Source organism: Malurus melanocephalus, unplaced genomic scaffold (assembly GCF_030028575.1).
Source record: "Malurus melanocephalus ecotype Western Australia unplaced genomic scaffold, MMel_1.1 scaffold_420, whole genome shotgun sequence".
Taxonomy (NCBI): domain Eukaryota; kingdom Metazoa; phylum Chordata; class Aves; order Passeriformes; family Maluridae; genus Malurus; species Malurus melanocephalus.
This window is the reverse complement of record NW_026623652.1, coordinates 533475-549435: the sequence shown is the minus strand read 5'-3', so window position 1 is coordinate 549435 and position 15961 is coordinate 533475. Positions and strand designations below refer to the sequence as shown.

General features: G+C 44.3%; 1 protein-coding gene across 1 annotated transcript; it reads left to right on the top strand.

Moving 5' to 3' along the window:
- Positions 1-4659: 4659 nt before the first annotated feature.
- On the top strand, positions 4660-15716 carry NPM1 (nucleophosmin 1). Its single transcript, XM_057379753.1, has 11 exons — positions 4660-4798; positions 5515-5594; positions 7072-7191; positions 7970-8063; positions 8752-8855; positions 9343-9404; positions 9834-9888; positions 10874-10960; positions 11869-11970; positions 14320-14394; positions 15367-15716. The coding sequence occupies exons 1-11, from the start codon at positions 4735-4737 to the stop codon at positions 15403-15405; spliced, it is 882 nt and encodes a 293-aa protein (XP_057235736.1). The 5' UTR covers positions 4660-4734; the 3' UTR covers positions 15406-15716.
- Positions 15717-15961: the final 245 nt, after the last annotated feature.

Here is a 15961-nt window from a genome sequence, read left to right as displayed (position 1 = left end):
CAAAACAGAAGGAGAAAAGAGAGAAATTTCAGGCTATCTCAATTTTTACTGCTGTGACACTGACACCTGTAATCTATCTGCGTAACCTTACTTTTTATCACTGTGATACCTGAGTGCCTTTGCTGTGGACATCCTGGCTCATCTGTCATTCCTCCCTTTTAGGGTTGCATGWCTGAAATTGGGCCCTAGCAGGGGAAGAACCCCTTGAAAGCTCTATGCAAGCACTAAGAAGAGATGGAGCAGCAGCAGTTCATGCTGCCATAAGCAGAAGCTGGGTCATCAGCCTCCCTTGGCTCCCCTTATCCAGCTTTCTTTGGTGCTGAAGGACCTTCTGATGCAGGTCCTCATGCTGCTCTGCATAAATTATGTGCTACAGGCAAAGCTGGGGATGGAACAGGCAATACACAAAGAGGGAAGATGAAGAAAACTTCCAGTGCCACTCACAGCAGGATGAACAGTAAAAAAGCAAACTGTAGGTAAGAAAGAAGAGAACCAGGTAAGGATGGTCCCTCCATCACAGCTCCCTGTCCTAGAGTGGCTGYAAATCAGCCTGGAGGCAAAGGGAAATTATAAATGCCAGGACAAATCTTCTCAAACGCACCTCCAGGAGGTGCAGCTGTCACCTGTGTTCAGCACTCAGGCTGCCTGGCACCCAGCAGGGCRGCACTGTCCCTGTTACCACCGCAGTGACCGGACAGCACAGTGTTCTAGCTAAAATCCTCAGTCGTAGGGATTAGAACAGGTAACAGTGCTCTTGCTGCCCCRTCTGGTGAAGGCAATATGTAGTTATTTCAGGCTAAAGTGAAATATTTGGATTTTCTGGTGTGCACCTTATCTCTTTTTGAGATCAAGAAAGCTAAATATCTTGATGYAATTTAAGATTTTGGCCTTCAGTTCATTGGGACAGAAGCTATTGATGAGTGAAGGGAGGAGGAGCCTGGTGAAGAGGTTACGTGACAGCCATGAGGCAGGGCAGCTGAAGATTATTTCATTATATCATCATGTAAATTAAGATTGCATAGGAAATCTTTACTGTCTCTATGGCTTCTGATTGCTTGACTGCAACTGTGCTGTGGTTTTAACCCTGCTAAAACACAATTTCATAAGTTTTGTAAAAGCTGACTAAAAAGAGAATTCCATTAAGGGAAACTGATTTTTTCCCCTCAGTTGTCCCTGTACGGCTGTTTCTAAATCACTTGTAAGCCTTTTCTGCTATGCTGAGTGTTACACAGCACAGAGCTCAGAAAAGTAAAATGATCAATATTGTAATGGACTTCTCATCCTAGTACATGGCAGAAATAATAAATGTCATGATATATGACAGTCCTTCTAAAGCCCTATGGAGCCAAATGAGAGGCAGTAAACATATATCTCCTGCTTCCTACCCCTGCYTTGCTTCTCTGTGTCTGTCCTTTGTTTCCTCCCACATTTATTTCCTCCATAATGGAAGACTGCAATTGAATTAAAAGTGACTCTGCACGCAAGAGGACATGCTGTGGTTGCACTGTTGCCTTCAACAGACCTGGGTGGACTCCTGGAGCTGCAGTGTTTGTGAGCTGCTTGGTGCCCTGTAGGGCATGTTTTTTGGGGGGTTTGACCAATAGCCATGTCCTCCTGCTGGCATTACACCAGGTRAATGTACATTCATTCCCTCTCACTATTACCATGGAGGATTCACCTTCCAGATCCAGTCTGACAGTTGTGTCATGCTATAACTTCTTTTAAAACTTTGATACTATTTTCAAGCCAAACCAAACAAATGCSTCATCTGCATCTGCACAGCTCTTAAGGCTGAGATGTCTGATCAGTTAAAGATGCCTCACTGTGCCAGGGACGCCAGCCACTGTGCTTGGTGGGACTTCTAACTCTGCTGCTTCACAGGTCCTTGTGCATATCTGCTCCATAGATGCCACTATTCCTATCCGAAGGGCCACCCTCAGCAGTAATYACTTTGTAAAGACAATTGTAATGACAACATGAAACAAACCAAATGTTAGAAAATGAAATAAACACTGCTTGTTCTCTGGTTCCTTGTGAAGTTTTAAGGGGAGTAAATCACAGAACCACAGAATATCCTGAGTGGGAAGGGACCCACAAGGATCATYCAGTCCAACCCCTGCCCCTGCAGACCCCCAACAATGCCCTGCTGTGCATCCCTGGCAGCRCTGTCCAAACTCTCCTGGAGCTCTGGCAGCCTCGGGGCCGGGACCATTCCCTGGGGAGCCTGGGCAGTGCCAGCACCCTCTGGGCACAGAAGAACCTTTCCCTGCTCTCCAGCCTGAGSCTGGCCTGGCCCAGCTCCAGCYGTTCCMTGGCTGCTGTCCCTGTCCCAGGGAGCAGAGTTCGGAGCYGTCCCYRCGCTGCCCCTCRGGAGGAAGATCTGGACTGAAAAAAAAACCAGGAGGGGTGGCCCAGGATGCTTAAGTGACCATTCCACTCTTTCATTTTGTGACTTCAGCATCCATCASTGTGTTATTTCTACACATACAAACAATGTACAGGTGATGAAACTTAGTCACATCTTTACTATAGGATGCAAAGGAAGAAAGCTTTTTTGTTAGCTGCTCTGGTTTTGCTTATATACTCTCGCCATTTGCTACATGTCACCTTTTATTTACAGAGAACAAAGAACTGGAAGGAACACGATAAGAGAAACAGAAAAAACGTGCAAATTTTAACCAATATCATTATTTCCAAGCTGTMATTAATGCTGGTCAGTCACTAAAGTGCTGTAGCAAACTGGCCCAGACAAGCTGCAGAGATGGAGCCCTCTGAGTCTGATCTGCATTGGTGCTTCCAGACCAGGTGGCCTCCAGAGATGCTTTCCAACCAAAATTCTCCCGTGACTCTGAAAGAGGGCTCCCATAGGGCCCCRAGTGCCCATCCTCATTCATATACTAAGCTGCACTCCGACTTATTCCTATACCTTCTTTTCACACACAATTTAACTATTACTGAATATTAGTCAGCTGTGGCAATCCACCTGACAATACAATCCCTCAGTGGACAATCTGCCTTTATGTTAACAGGATTCTCAGGGATGATATCCTGGTGAAACCATTGCTCAGGTAATCTCTGATTTGGAAAAGTGAATTGTATTTTTCGAATAGGACACTTTAGACTCAAAATTAGGCTGGATGTATATTGTGTAGAACTCTATTTGCTGTTTGCAAAGGGGCCAGCATCGTGGAAGAGTGAGGAAGGGGAATCTTTGACAGGGTAAGTTTCATTTTCCCACTGTGTCAGTTATTTTTCACTTCAGTTTGTCTTCTTTTCAGCAACATCRTTTAATGTTGTTCCGTTGTTAATATGAATGAAGGTAACGTGACTACAAGTTACACATTTCAAATCAGTGGATAAGAGCAGCAAGAGCCTATATACTTTTATTTTTGAAGAGTGAGTGTTCAAGTAAGTGTGATACTAGCACTCAAGGGACCTGACTTGTGCGGATCAAACCCTGGACACAATGGCCTGGAGTGTACGGATGGTGAATCCAGCCCAGGGCCAGTGATGGGCTCCCACTGCTGAGGCAAACAAGTCTTTCCACRGCTGATAGCTCTAGGTATAAAAAAAACCTTGTGACTTTTAATTTTGTTGTGACAGATCTCTCTGTCTGCTAATTCACATTAAAAAGTGGTTTGCTCCCATCAYACACCAGCAGAAAATGGGGTTCCCATACTGTTGTTGTCACTGGCCTTCAGAGCCAGTGGCACAGGAAGCACTAGGTCGGAATGGGAGCTCATTTTAACAGGTTACACACAGGAAAGGGGCTGCTTTCTTTTCATTTATTATTTTAATCAGAGATGACAGCAGCAACCAGCTGCCGGCACCGGAGTGAGGAGAGCWCGTTCCACTGAAGCAAGGCCCTCCGGCCAGGGAGCAGCTCGGACTGACCCCTGTACCAGGCCCGGGGCTGTGGCCGCGCCCCCCCATCGCTCTGCCCTACGTGYTGTGCAGCCGTGGAGCGGAACGCTGCGGTTCCCCGCGGCCCTGGGGCGGCAGCGGCTCCGGCCAGCGGGGCCGGGAAGGGTCGGGAAGGGCCCGGGACCCTCACACCGACACTGCCCCGCCGGGACCCTCACACGGACCCTGCCCCGCCGGGACCCTCACACGGGCACTGCCCCGCCGAGACCCTCACAATGGCACTGCCCCGCCGGGACCCTCACACGGGCACGGCCCCGGTGGGACCCTCACACGGGCACGGCCCCGGTGGGACCCTCACACGGGCACGGCCCCGGTGGGACCCTCACACCGGCACGGCCCCGGTGGGACCCTCACACGGACACTGCCCCGCCGGGACCCTCACACGGACACTGCCCCGGTGGGACCCTCACACGGACACTGCCCCGCCGGGACCCTCACACGGACCCTGCCCCGCCGGGACCCTCACACGGGCACTGCCCCGCCGGGACCCTCACACGGGCACCGCCCCGCCGGGACCCTCACACGGACACTGCCCCGCCGGGACCCTCACACGGACACTGCCCCGCCGGGACCCTCACACGGACCCTGCCCCGCTACGCCCCCTGGCGGCCCTCGCCACCCCGCGCGCGACCACCCTCCTCGTCAGCGCGTGCGCAGAGGTGGCACGGGGGTCCAAGTGGGCGTGTCCTGCGTGCAGATCTCGCGAGAACGTGAGGGCTATATGAGCGAGTGGGCGGGCACAGGGCTTCCTTTAGTGCGCGTCCGCCCGCAGCGCAGTGTCTGTCGCTCATTCGTGCCGCCAGCCTTGCGATGGAGGACAGCGCCATGGACATGGAGAGCATGGGCCCCCTGCGCCCGCAGACCTTCCTCTTCGGTAACGTTCACCGCGCCCGCGGCCACACTGCCGTGGCCCGCTGACCCCTTCGCCCCCGCAGGCCCCGGGGTGGAACGCCGTGCGGGCCCCGTGTGGAGCCGCGGCCTGTGTCGGCCTTGCGCCGCCCCTCAGCGCGCGGGGGAGAGGGACGGGAGGGGCCTCTGTCGGGGCCGGGGGCGCTCGGCGGCCGTGGCTGTACCCGCGCTCGCTCCCCACGTGGCCCGCGGCCTGCACGTGGCGGGGCCCGTCCCGCTTTGTTCCGCGCTTTGTTCCCGGTGTCTCCGGCCGTTCCTAAGGACGCGGCGCGCTGGGAGGGCCCGCGGAGCACATGGCAGCGCGACCGGGGGCGGAGCACGTGGGGCGCCGTGCGGCCGCGCGCCTTTCTGCCCATCGCCCCGGGGTAGGCCCGGCCGCCCACTGGGAGCGGCTGGGAGGTGCCATCGCCTCGGGCAGCTCGGGGAACGCTGGGCGGGAATGAGTCTTGAAGCTGCTGGGCTTTTACCGGCCGCGCTGGCAGCTGCGTGGTCAACAGCAGGCCGCGCACTCGCCTGGGGTTTTCCTCATCCCCACGTGTTCCGCTGTATTCGTGCCCTGAGTGCCGCTAGTTCCTTGTCCAAATATAAGGCCTGCAAGCAGCCAGTTGCAAAATACGTGGTTAGCAGATACCTGCATCTTGAATAAAACAATAAGCTTATACTGAAATCGTCTTTTTATAGGCTGTGAGCTTAAAGCGGATAAGGAATACCAGTTTAAAGTAGATGATGAAGAAAATGAACATCAGTTGTCTCTGAGAACGGCAAGTAGTGTTTTGTTTTTTGACTTTACATTTTTAATGTGCTGTGCTGTGATGCAAGAAGCGAGCTTTTAAACGCGGCTTTTTATTTCCCCAGTTTAAATTCTTCTGGTGATAAGTGTTATGTGAACCTGCTAAAAATAAACGTCTCTTCTGGATGATGGAGCATATTCTGTCATTTCAAGTTATTACTGTATTGAAAAAGTTTCTCCACTGATGTTTCACTGTTTACAGCAAGAAGTGCAAGGCTGGAAAAAGGGGAAAAAAATCAACTTATAGTAGGTTAATAAATATATACTAGATGTAATTAAAGGTGCTATTCACTGAGGCATGCCTAATGCAAACAGTGCACATGCTATAGGAGCATGGGGAGAATTGTAAATTTATAAGGCTCATGTATAGGCACACCTCTGTACACTACTAGAAACTTCATTTTGAAAACCATTTCAGTGTGTTCCCAAATGTAACTCCAGGTTTTTATCTTTCCCAGAAGCAGATGGTAAGTAAACCCAAATAAGAGGGCAAAAGGCTTATGTTTTTTGTCCTTGGTTTGTTCTCTCCAAGGATATAAATGGGAGCTCCCATCTAACCAGATTCCTGGGGAGTTCCTGGATACGTCCTTGGACCTTTCTTGTGCTACAAGCAAGTCAGACACAGTTTTTCAGAGCTTTTGTTTTGGACTGAACCTGATGTTTTTGAGTAGTAGAACAATAATATGGCCCAGCTTCCCTGACAAGAAATTTGGGAGTTGTAGTGTCTCTATTGCTTATTGCTGTGTTTATTTAAATACAAAGATGTTTTGATGCCTGGAAGCAAGAGAGTTACAATTGTGGATTAATTCCTACAGCAGGATTCTTCCTGGAGGTCACTTGAATAAAAATGGTCTCTAAACACTTAATAGTATTACTTTAAATACTTCTGTGTTAATTATATTAGTCATGTGTTTTGCATCCTTGTATATTATGAAAATGACAGCCTAGACTTGACAATGAGTAATTTGTTCTTGATTACAGTTTCTTTTGATGGAAGAATGTAAGAATGAAGTATGTATAGGGCAAGTCCATATGCAAAGTGCTTGTATCTGTTATGCAGATAAAATTAGTGGTACTTGAACTGTATTGACAGATGAAACATGGCARGGAGGGTAAGGCTATAGGCTGTGATCCTGTAGAAGAGATAATGTGTTGTACCTCTTGGAGCAGCTATAGGACTGAGTGAACTTGTCACTGACTCAGTTCAATGCAGTGATGCAGCAGCAAATGGCTTGATTTCACGGTCRTCAAAACACACCTGGAGGTGTACTGTGGAAGTTTCAGTGTTGTGGAGAGGGGATATTGCTTGGGACTGAGTGTGATGGAAAACGTTGGTAGTCAGAAACGCAAATTTCAGTATTAATTGATGCAGAGCAGTGAATGTAGTTTGGAAGACTTCAAAATATTTGGGAAGATGCTCAGCCTGTGCCCTTTTCTTGACATCACAGGTTACTTTAGGAGCTGGAGCCAAAGACGATCTACACATTATAGAAGCAGAAGCACTGGACTATGAAGGCAACCCTACTAAAGTAGTACTGGCATCTCTGAAAATGTCAGTGCAGCCTACAGTAAGTGCAGAAACTTGGAAAGATCTACCATAAATATTATCTCTAATGAGAAAAAGTTGGAAATGGCTTGGGTCAGATGAAGTRAAACTGAAGAGTGTGTTCAGACTAGTGTCTGTTTTGGTGGTAGTAAATACAAACCTCTTTTTTTTGCGCCCAGTAGAGTTACTTCAATCATCCGGATATAATTAAGCCTTCCAAATTATGACTATTTTTAAAGTGATAGTAATTGCAGCTGTCATCGATAGATACACAAGTCTAGGCATATGCAAGCAGATGCATCTTTAGGTTGGTTTGCTTTCTTTAAACCTGGGATGAAAACAGTTAGCTTTTCCTGCGGGTCCCAGGCTCTTTAAAGACTTTGAAGCTGTTTACTACTCTTCGTTAATTGAAGGACACCCCGTTGTCATTTCTGCTATCTGGAATGTAGTTTGACTCAGTTGCTGATATGTACAAGTAGAACTACACAACGCTGGGGGCAGGTGTGATGGATAATGTTCAAATTGACAATACTGTCCAGTGGAGTAGAAACAAATGTGTATTTGTCTGGCCTTGGTGTGCTTTAACTAGGATAAGCAATGAGTGTAGTAAACCCATGTTGGTGGCTTATTGGCCCTGAGTTGTTTCTTAAGTGCTTGCTGAGTATTGTGTCTAATGGGAGCTTGGAGTAACTCTGTTAGACATGGAGTCTACAACTCTTGGTGCTGTTGATTTTCACTTGATTGAGTGTCTGTTGAGTACATTTTGCCTGTTACATTTGACTTCATGCTTTATCCCACAGGTTTCATTAGGCGGCTTCGAGATCACACCACCAGTGGTGTTGAGGTTGAAATGTGGTTCAGGGCCTGTTTACATCAGCGGTCAGCACCTCGTAGGTATGTATGGCTCCTCACTCTGTGTCCTGGCACATGACAGCACCAGCAGCACTTCAAGGGATGTGTGGCTGGTGCCTCAGGCAGTCTTTTGCTGACCTTGACCCTCTGAATCTTAGAGTCAGAGTCGCATCCTCGGAGGCATGAAGTGGCTATAGGGCAAAAGTTCAGAGGCATGCTTGCATGCCTTTGCTTGCTACTTGATTTGTTTGGATAAGGGGCAATTGTCAGCTTTGCAAWTTGAGTTCTGATTTCTCCCCTTAAAAGTGGGTATTGATGTCCCACTGTAGGCTTCTGCTTATCAGCTTAGCATGAGATGAAGTTGTGATTTGGAACTAAACTAATGCAGTACTAGCCATGTCCTTTGTAGAATTCTTTGATCTTTCTCTCTACTAGTTTTTAAATGTGTCTCCTTAAGAATGGAGAACACATTATTTTTAACTTTCTATCGTCTGTTTTTTGTGAGGAGTGTTCCAACCAGTCTGTATGATGGTTGTTCACCTGTTTTGGATTTCCCTGTGGTAATACCTGCCTGCTGGTCAGGAAGTGAGAACCTTCCTCCTGTTAATTTGGCACCTTATTAAGACCAAACCTACTCAACTGTGGGTGATGCTCTTTGTTTCTCAGTAGCAGTCTTGCTTTATCTTGTTAAATGAGTTGAGGTTTTTACATGTTGCCTTCACTTTATCAGCATTAGAAGAAGAACCAGAATCAGATGAGGAGGAAGATGATACAAAAATAGTTAATGCTTCAGCAAAGAGACCAGCAACTGGAGGAGGAGCTAAAACACCACAGGTATATGGACTTGTAGTCACTTTCTTCACAGCATTTCCTTTTAGTTTGATATTAAATGCTGCCTGTAAGACTAAGCAGTTAGATGGCTTGCTATAATAAGTGGGAAGGTATTGTTTTGTAATAAATTACAGAAGWATAATTAAGTAACGAATGTTCCCAAAATTTTGCTGGAGGGGTGCATGTAACARCTACTTCTGTGGAAATTCTGTCCCCTGCGGTAACTGCAGGTTCTGGTATAAACAGTGTTTTCCAAGAGTTTAAATGCTGGTTAAAGATCYGTACTATAGAGGGAAGGGTTTATATGCTGAGCACATATTCAGTAAATCTATCAATAGCTTTGGACTTGGCAGCTTTAACTTTCTGGGTTTTAGGTAAATTGATGGAAGATRGTTTTGTACTTAACGCCACAACTGCTCTGGAGGACGTTTTTTCTTGATATTGTCACAAAATGGTATCAACACTTACGAGGCTTTTTCTTCTTTTAAAGAAAAAACCAAAATTATCAGAAGATGATGAGGATGATGATGAAGATGAGGATGATGATGATGAGTATGTATTCTTGTTTTGATAATGTGTCAGGGTTAACATGAATTGTGTGACATAACTGGATGCTAAATGAAAAAGCTACTATCGTGGCTAGGGAAAAAGCRAAATTGCATTATTTATCTCTACAGTGCAATCTAAATTGATGTTATTCAAATATGCCATACTGCGTTATAACACTTGGCTTCCTGTTAACTCATCAGCTTGTAATACTAGCAGTGGAAGTCCCTAAGATCAGTATTAAAGAGGAGGGAATGCWTTTAACTGCTTTAAAGGTAGTGCTTGCCCTAGCACTTACCTGTGTTAAGGTGTAAGGTAAACTTGAAAAGATTGCTTGCTTTCTTCATGAATAAAGGTTTTTATTGGGAGGGAGGGGGCAGATAATTCCTAATGCAAATCTTAAATTATGGTGAGTGACTTCCTTTCTAATTGTAGTGATGAGGATGACTTAGAGGATGATGAGGAAGAAATTAAGGCACCAATAAAGAAAGTAAGTGACTTATGCTGTGATATGACAGTAATTGGGCAGGTAGTCCCTTAAATCCAAGAGTTCTAGCACAGCTCTCTGGARTGTGTGAATGGGGCCTGAAGCATTCGATTTAGCTCAGTCTGTGTAAAGAAATGGTAATAGGCTGTGAGCACACAACAATATGAATGTGCATCCATTTGGTCCATGTTTCATTTTCTTGGCTGCAAAGGGGAGACTAAGTTTTTATCAGCACAGACATGCAGGTGTCAGACTGCTGCCTGGATGGCTGTTGCACAGCAGATTAAATCCTGCTCAAAGCCGGTTGTGCTTTGCAGCTTCAGCCCTGCATGTTGTGGAAAGGAATTTTTAGCAACTTTAAACACAAAAGGCTGTARATGTGTGAGCCTCTGAAGTGCCATCTGGTGGTGCAGTAAACACACAGCAGGGCAGTTGCAGAGGGGGGAAGGGAGGCATTTTCTTTTTCTTCAGCTTGTGTACTTGGGCTTAAATTTTTGTGTTCATATTTGTTCTTTGGAAACAAATATTTTGTTTTACTTCACTATGTGCTGCTCTGTCCCTGCTGAATTTCCATGGGTGATTGTCTTCACCAYGTCATTGTGCACTATGTGAACTGCAGATTCCTGCCATTTAGACTCCGTATCTTAAACATGCATGTGATTTCAAGTTCCATGTGCATCCCAARCAACATTTAATGGTTGTGTTACAGAAGAAAAAGCAGCACTGAATGGAATTGCAGTACCACCAGGAATTAATATTAAAGCTATATCTGCCCCACAAAGACTGCATGTTAATATACAAGGGAARGTGATATATTTAAGGTGAATATAGCAGAGGTCCCACATAGTTGTATGATATCATGACAGAACTTGATCTCGGGTATGTTAGTGTGCTGCACCAACAGATTTTCCCTTGGGTTCCTGTAATATGCTGTCTTGAGTTTACTTGCAGTTCATTTGACAAATCAATGTGTGTACTTGCTTTTCAGCCTGTTCGTGAGGTTGCAGGAAAAAACATGCAGAAAGCAAAGCAAAATGGAAAAGACTCTAAGCCGTCCACACCATCTAAATCAAAAGTGAGTGAAAGCAATTGAGTAAAACAAAAGGTTTATTCTAGTGTGGAAGCTAGTTTTTTTGTCTCTTGGTAACTTCAGACAGCATGCTTAGATTCAAGTAGGTTTTTGAGTCTTAAAATGAAGCACGTTGAAGATACTGTTCACTGCTTCATGTTCTCTGTGAAAATCTTCAATGATAAATATATACCTACAGCTGCCAAGATCTGAAATCTGATGTGCTGTCACTTGGGAATATTGGTGATTCTTTGGTTTGAAACACTCAATCTAGATGATTTTTTTTTTTTGTGTAGCACCTTGTACCAGAGGGTAACTGCCAAGTGTGTTTCCACTGGACTAAAGCTGGAGGCTGCTGCTGCTAAGGGGCTCTCATGACACTGACCTACTGCAGAACTGACAGTTTTCTTGTTTAAAGCTGTGTAGTTGTGTCCTGCTTMGTTGTGCTGCATATTMTCAAACATGATGCCAGGAARGTTCATACAGAAATGARTATAGGGGTGTGTGGCAGGATAGCMTGTGAAAAGCAGTGCAGGTGTGCCTTTTGAAGCATGACCAGTAATCTGGCTGCAGATGTGGAGTAAACGCTGAATCACTAAACATTTTGGCTCCTTTTTTGTTTCATTTCTCTTGAGAGCTGTGGATGCACCTGCCCAGAAGCATAAGATACCAGCTATGCTAACTACAGTAACTCCTGGCTTCAAAATTGTTCTTTTTCATGCTTCTGAGGAATATTGGGGAAATGCGAATTTTAAGTTTTGTGATTTTTGAAAACTAYATGAACTGTCAATGTGATAGCTAGTTCTTCTGTTCCATATAAAATATTGATTCTGACCTACTGTAACCTTGTTCTTTAAAAAATTTGTTCTGAGTAGCTTTATATGCAAGTTACTAATAAAATGACTGATTTTCAGACTCCAGATTCCAAGAAGGATAAAACTCTCACTCCAAAAACACCAAAAGTCCCTCTGTCACTAGAGGAGATAAAAGCAAAAATGCAAGCATCTGTAGATAAGGTGAGTTTTTGGAAATGAGGTTCTCAGCCTTATTTTCACATTTCTACAGGTAAGTAGAAGATTGTTTTGAGAAGAAGGTTGTTTTAAGAAATTGTAACGATGTTGTTCATTGCTGTGGTGTTGCTATCTGTGTGTTGATGTTGAAGTTCAGAGAAATGAAAACAAATGCAGGGAAAAAAGGCCTCTGTACTCATRAAAGACAAAAGCACTTTGTTTCTGTATTCCTCTAGTAGTGCATCTCTGTTAAAATACATAAAAAAAACAGCCACAAAAAACCTTCTGTGATATTTATTCAGAAGATTATGTAACTAGAGTATATACATTTTGGGTTGCTAAGGTAAAGTGAAGTGCGTTTTTCACGTGCTTGGAATGTCTTGGTCTTGAAGCAGTATCCCGATGCTTGCAAGGCTCAGGAACTTCCAGAAGAGGGAGATAGGTTCTTTTTATATCAGTTGATGCATTGCTACAGACCTGAAAGTGTTTGCTTTCTGAAAAAATGTGGGRTTGAGTCTCCCTTCAGTGGTTGTTCCACCTATTGAAAGTGGCAGGGCAGTCATTTGTTCTGGTTGTTACCAGGTTTGACTAGCATTTGGTGGTCACACATGGGAGTAGTATTCTTAGCTGCTATTTTAAGTATAAAATAGAAAATCAGGTAAAGGCTGGCTGGGTAAAAGTGTAGCAGGCAATTGTTTCCCTCCTCACCCAGGGTTGGAAGTGCAAATGCAAGCAAGGAGTGTGTTCTGAGTACACTTGAACTCAGAACAGAGGCAAGTGAGGACCTGACTGTAATTGTACTTGGGCATCTCAGAAGTGTGCTGATGTGGGTGCTAAGGAGACTTGTTTATTTGCTGATGGGGTATTTTAGTTCCAGATAAACTTTTTAACCCCATACAGTGGCAAACAAGGGTCACCTAAAGAATTAGGATTATCTTCTGCTTAGATTGTGTTTTGAGGCTGCTTTGTTCCAGGAATGCAAAGCCAGACCAGAAGTGTTTAAATACAGGGTCAATGCAGAGTAAGCAATGACAGCTGTGATGAGGATGGAAATGCACAGCCCTAGACTGTGAGCCTGCCATGATGGATGGGACCATCCTGGTGGGTCACAATAACCCTTGGATGCTGCTGTGGTGTTTGGAATAACTCAGAGGAGCCATGACTGGTGGTGTTCCTGCAGTGTAAGCAAAAGTGGCTGAGCTGCTCACAGTAGACATGTTTTCCTTCCCTGCAGTGGGAAGCATACAGAGCAGATAACTGGCAAAAAGAGCTTTAAAAAACAGTATCTGCTGCTGAGGAGTGTTTTTACTGAGAAATTCTGCCTAAGCACTGCAGCAGGGAGTGTAATTTAATGTTTTTTGCCAGATGGTGCTGGAGCATCCCTTAGTAAAGGGTGGGCTGCTGCATTCAGTGTACCACAGAACTTCCAGCTGACAGCCAGCAAGTTTACAGCTTTTAAACAAATCACTAGATTTATAGAAGAACTCTTGTATTAGGTAGATGTCAGGAAGCTGATAGAAAAGCATGAGATAAGACAGTGTCCAAGCTTTTTGGTTGCATTATTGCAGTTAAAAATATTCTTCATGTTGCTGTTTCCTTTGAACAGAAATTTGCTGTCTTGTGCAATGTGTTGAGTACCAGCTAAGTGTGCTGTCCTAATTGGCATGGGATCTTTCAGCTGATGCACCTGAAAAAGTGGAAAGTTTTTCTCTTGGGACGTGAAAGGAAATCAATGCCTCCTAAAATAGCATGCTGTATTATTTTCCCTGGAGATATTAGGAGATGTGATACTAAACCTGTATCTATGAATTAATGTCTGAATCTGACTTGTACATTTGAGCATATTCACAGACACCTTTCCAGGATTACAAGGAAATATTTCTAGAAGAGTTCTTTAAATTAATAGAAGTAATGTATTAAAATGAGTTTTAAATGATAGGTAGGAGGTCAGTTCATGTTTTGCTTTAGAGAGCTGAAGTTGGAACCTGACCTGTGAAAGGTAGTCTCAGGTTGCATACTGTAGTAAGAGTCCATCAATAKGGAATTAGTTCTAGTTTATCTGACTAGCATGTGACTTGACTACAAACAAAGTTGTTTTAAGTGGTGAATGCTTGCTGTTAGGCTCTTCAGCATCCAGCAGAGAGTCTTGGACAGCAATCCAGTATGTAGTCACTCCTGTGAAAAATACCTGGGAGGGAACAGACTTTCTAAAATGGTTTTAAGCAGATTATTGTGGGAAATTGCAAGATGAGTTCAAATTCTAYGTGTTTTGCAAAGGGTTTCAGCTTCGTAGGTTATTTATTGGAAGCATTAAATGGCCTGCACAGCCTAAAACTTGCTTTTTTTTCTAAATAGGGTACTACCCTTCCTAAGCTGGAGCCCAAATTTGCCAACTATGTTAAGAATTGCTTCAGGACAGAGGACCAGAAGGTAACTGAATTCATCAGAGCTTGATAAAGCCCAAAAACTTACATAACCTGACTTAGGGATTCTTTTCTAYTTCTTAATCTTTACAAGCTTTGGAMTGTTTCAAAGGGTTACAAACCACAAACAATACTTCAAATTAAATAAATAAGAATGGTTTTAAGGGTTTAGTTGGCTAAGATGGGGAAGCTAATATTTTATTACATYTTTCCAGCTTTTATTTGGTTGGTAGATTATCTCTTGCTTACTAAACCCACAGAATTTTCCTTTTGGCACCATACTGGCTAAGGAAATGAGCTGTGGTTTTCCTTGCTGCTGAATTTGGCCACCTAGGCCAGTCTGCTGTTCAGCCCTTTGTTGGGGAGGGTGTCTGGGRTGGGGAGCTGTTTTGTGATGGGGATTATGGCATTCTTGCTGCATTTTCTCTGAAAATCAACCGAGCTCCTGAAAAAGTGCAATCCAAAAGGTGGTATCAGGAAGCAAGTTTCTGAATTAGTTATTTCTTAACACAGACGAAGCTGAAAATGTGTCTTAGATCTCCCTATCAACATTCCTTCAAGTTAATTTTTTTCCAGTAAAAGAATTCCTTATGCTTTCCTGCTTCCCTCAGTGGTTCAGAGTAAACTTGTCTGATGGACAAATTGATATATTCTTGAAGGAATGTTGAAAAGCAGTCAGCCTCAGCTATTGGAGCTGCTCTGATACTAGCCAGGGTAGGCAGAGTTCAGCCAATATTTGCCTAGCTGATCCACACCCATCCTCTCGCTCACCTTCACTGAATTCTTACTGTTGTAAGCTAGTGTGAATAAAAGTCTTCTAGCAGAACCCAGTGTCTTACTTTCAACTTAATTTTCTCTGAAAGGAATGCATTTTTTGTTACAATTTAATGTCAGTGTTTTATGGAGTAAGTGGACATAGTAAACTTGAAATAATTTGAAAAATGGATTTCGGTTTCTAACTTTTTCTGTACACTTCCAGGTCATTCAAGCTCTCTGGCAATGGAGACAGACTCTGTAAGAAAAGAAAACAGTTTAAACAGTTCATTAAAATCTGCAGTCTTATTTCTGTAACCATTATTTGGCTGTTCTTTTTACAAATGCTGAAAGAGCTTTCCCTCCTGTGTCTGATAAATGTCATCCAGATTACCTTGCCAAGAATGTGTTGTCCAAAATGCCTGTTTAGTTTTTAAAGACGGGACTCTACCCTCAGCTTCATTTTAAGTATGTATGGAATGTTTTGATAAGGCATGGTGGTAGTCAGACAAGTGGAAATGGCGGGGAGACTAAATGTATGTGGAGAAAAATAAAATTTAGTATTTTAATAAAGTACTATTGTTTCTTTTTTTTTGTGGATTGGGGGAATCTGCATACTGAACCCAGAGATAATGGGGCTTCAAAGTCCTCTGAGGAACTCMCTTTGAGTATTTTAGCTACTTCTCTTTACCAAGTACACACAATCTACCCTTGTGTGTTGTCAGCTTTAAAAACAATTCCAGTTCCTTGAGCTTTGGAGCTACTGAGCAGATGAGAAAGAGTAAGTGGCAAGTGGGGCTTTATTCAAGTGACCACTAATT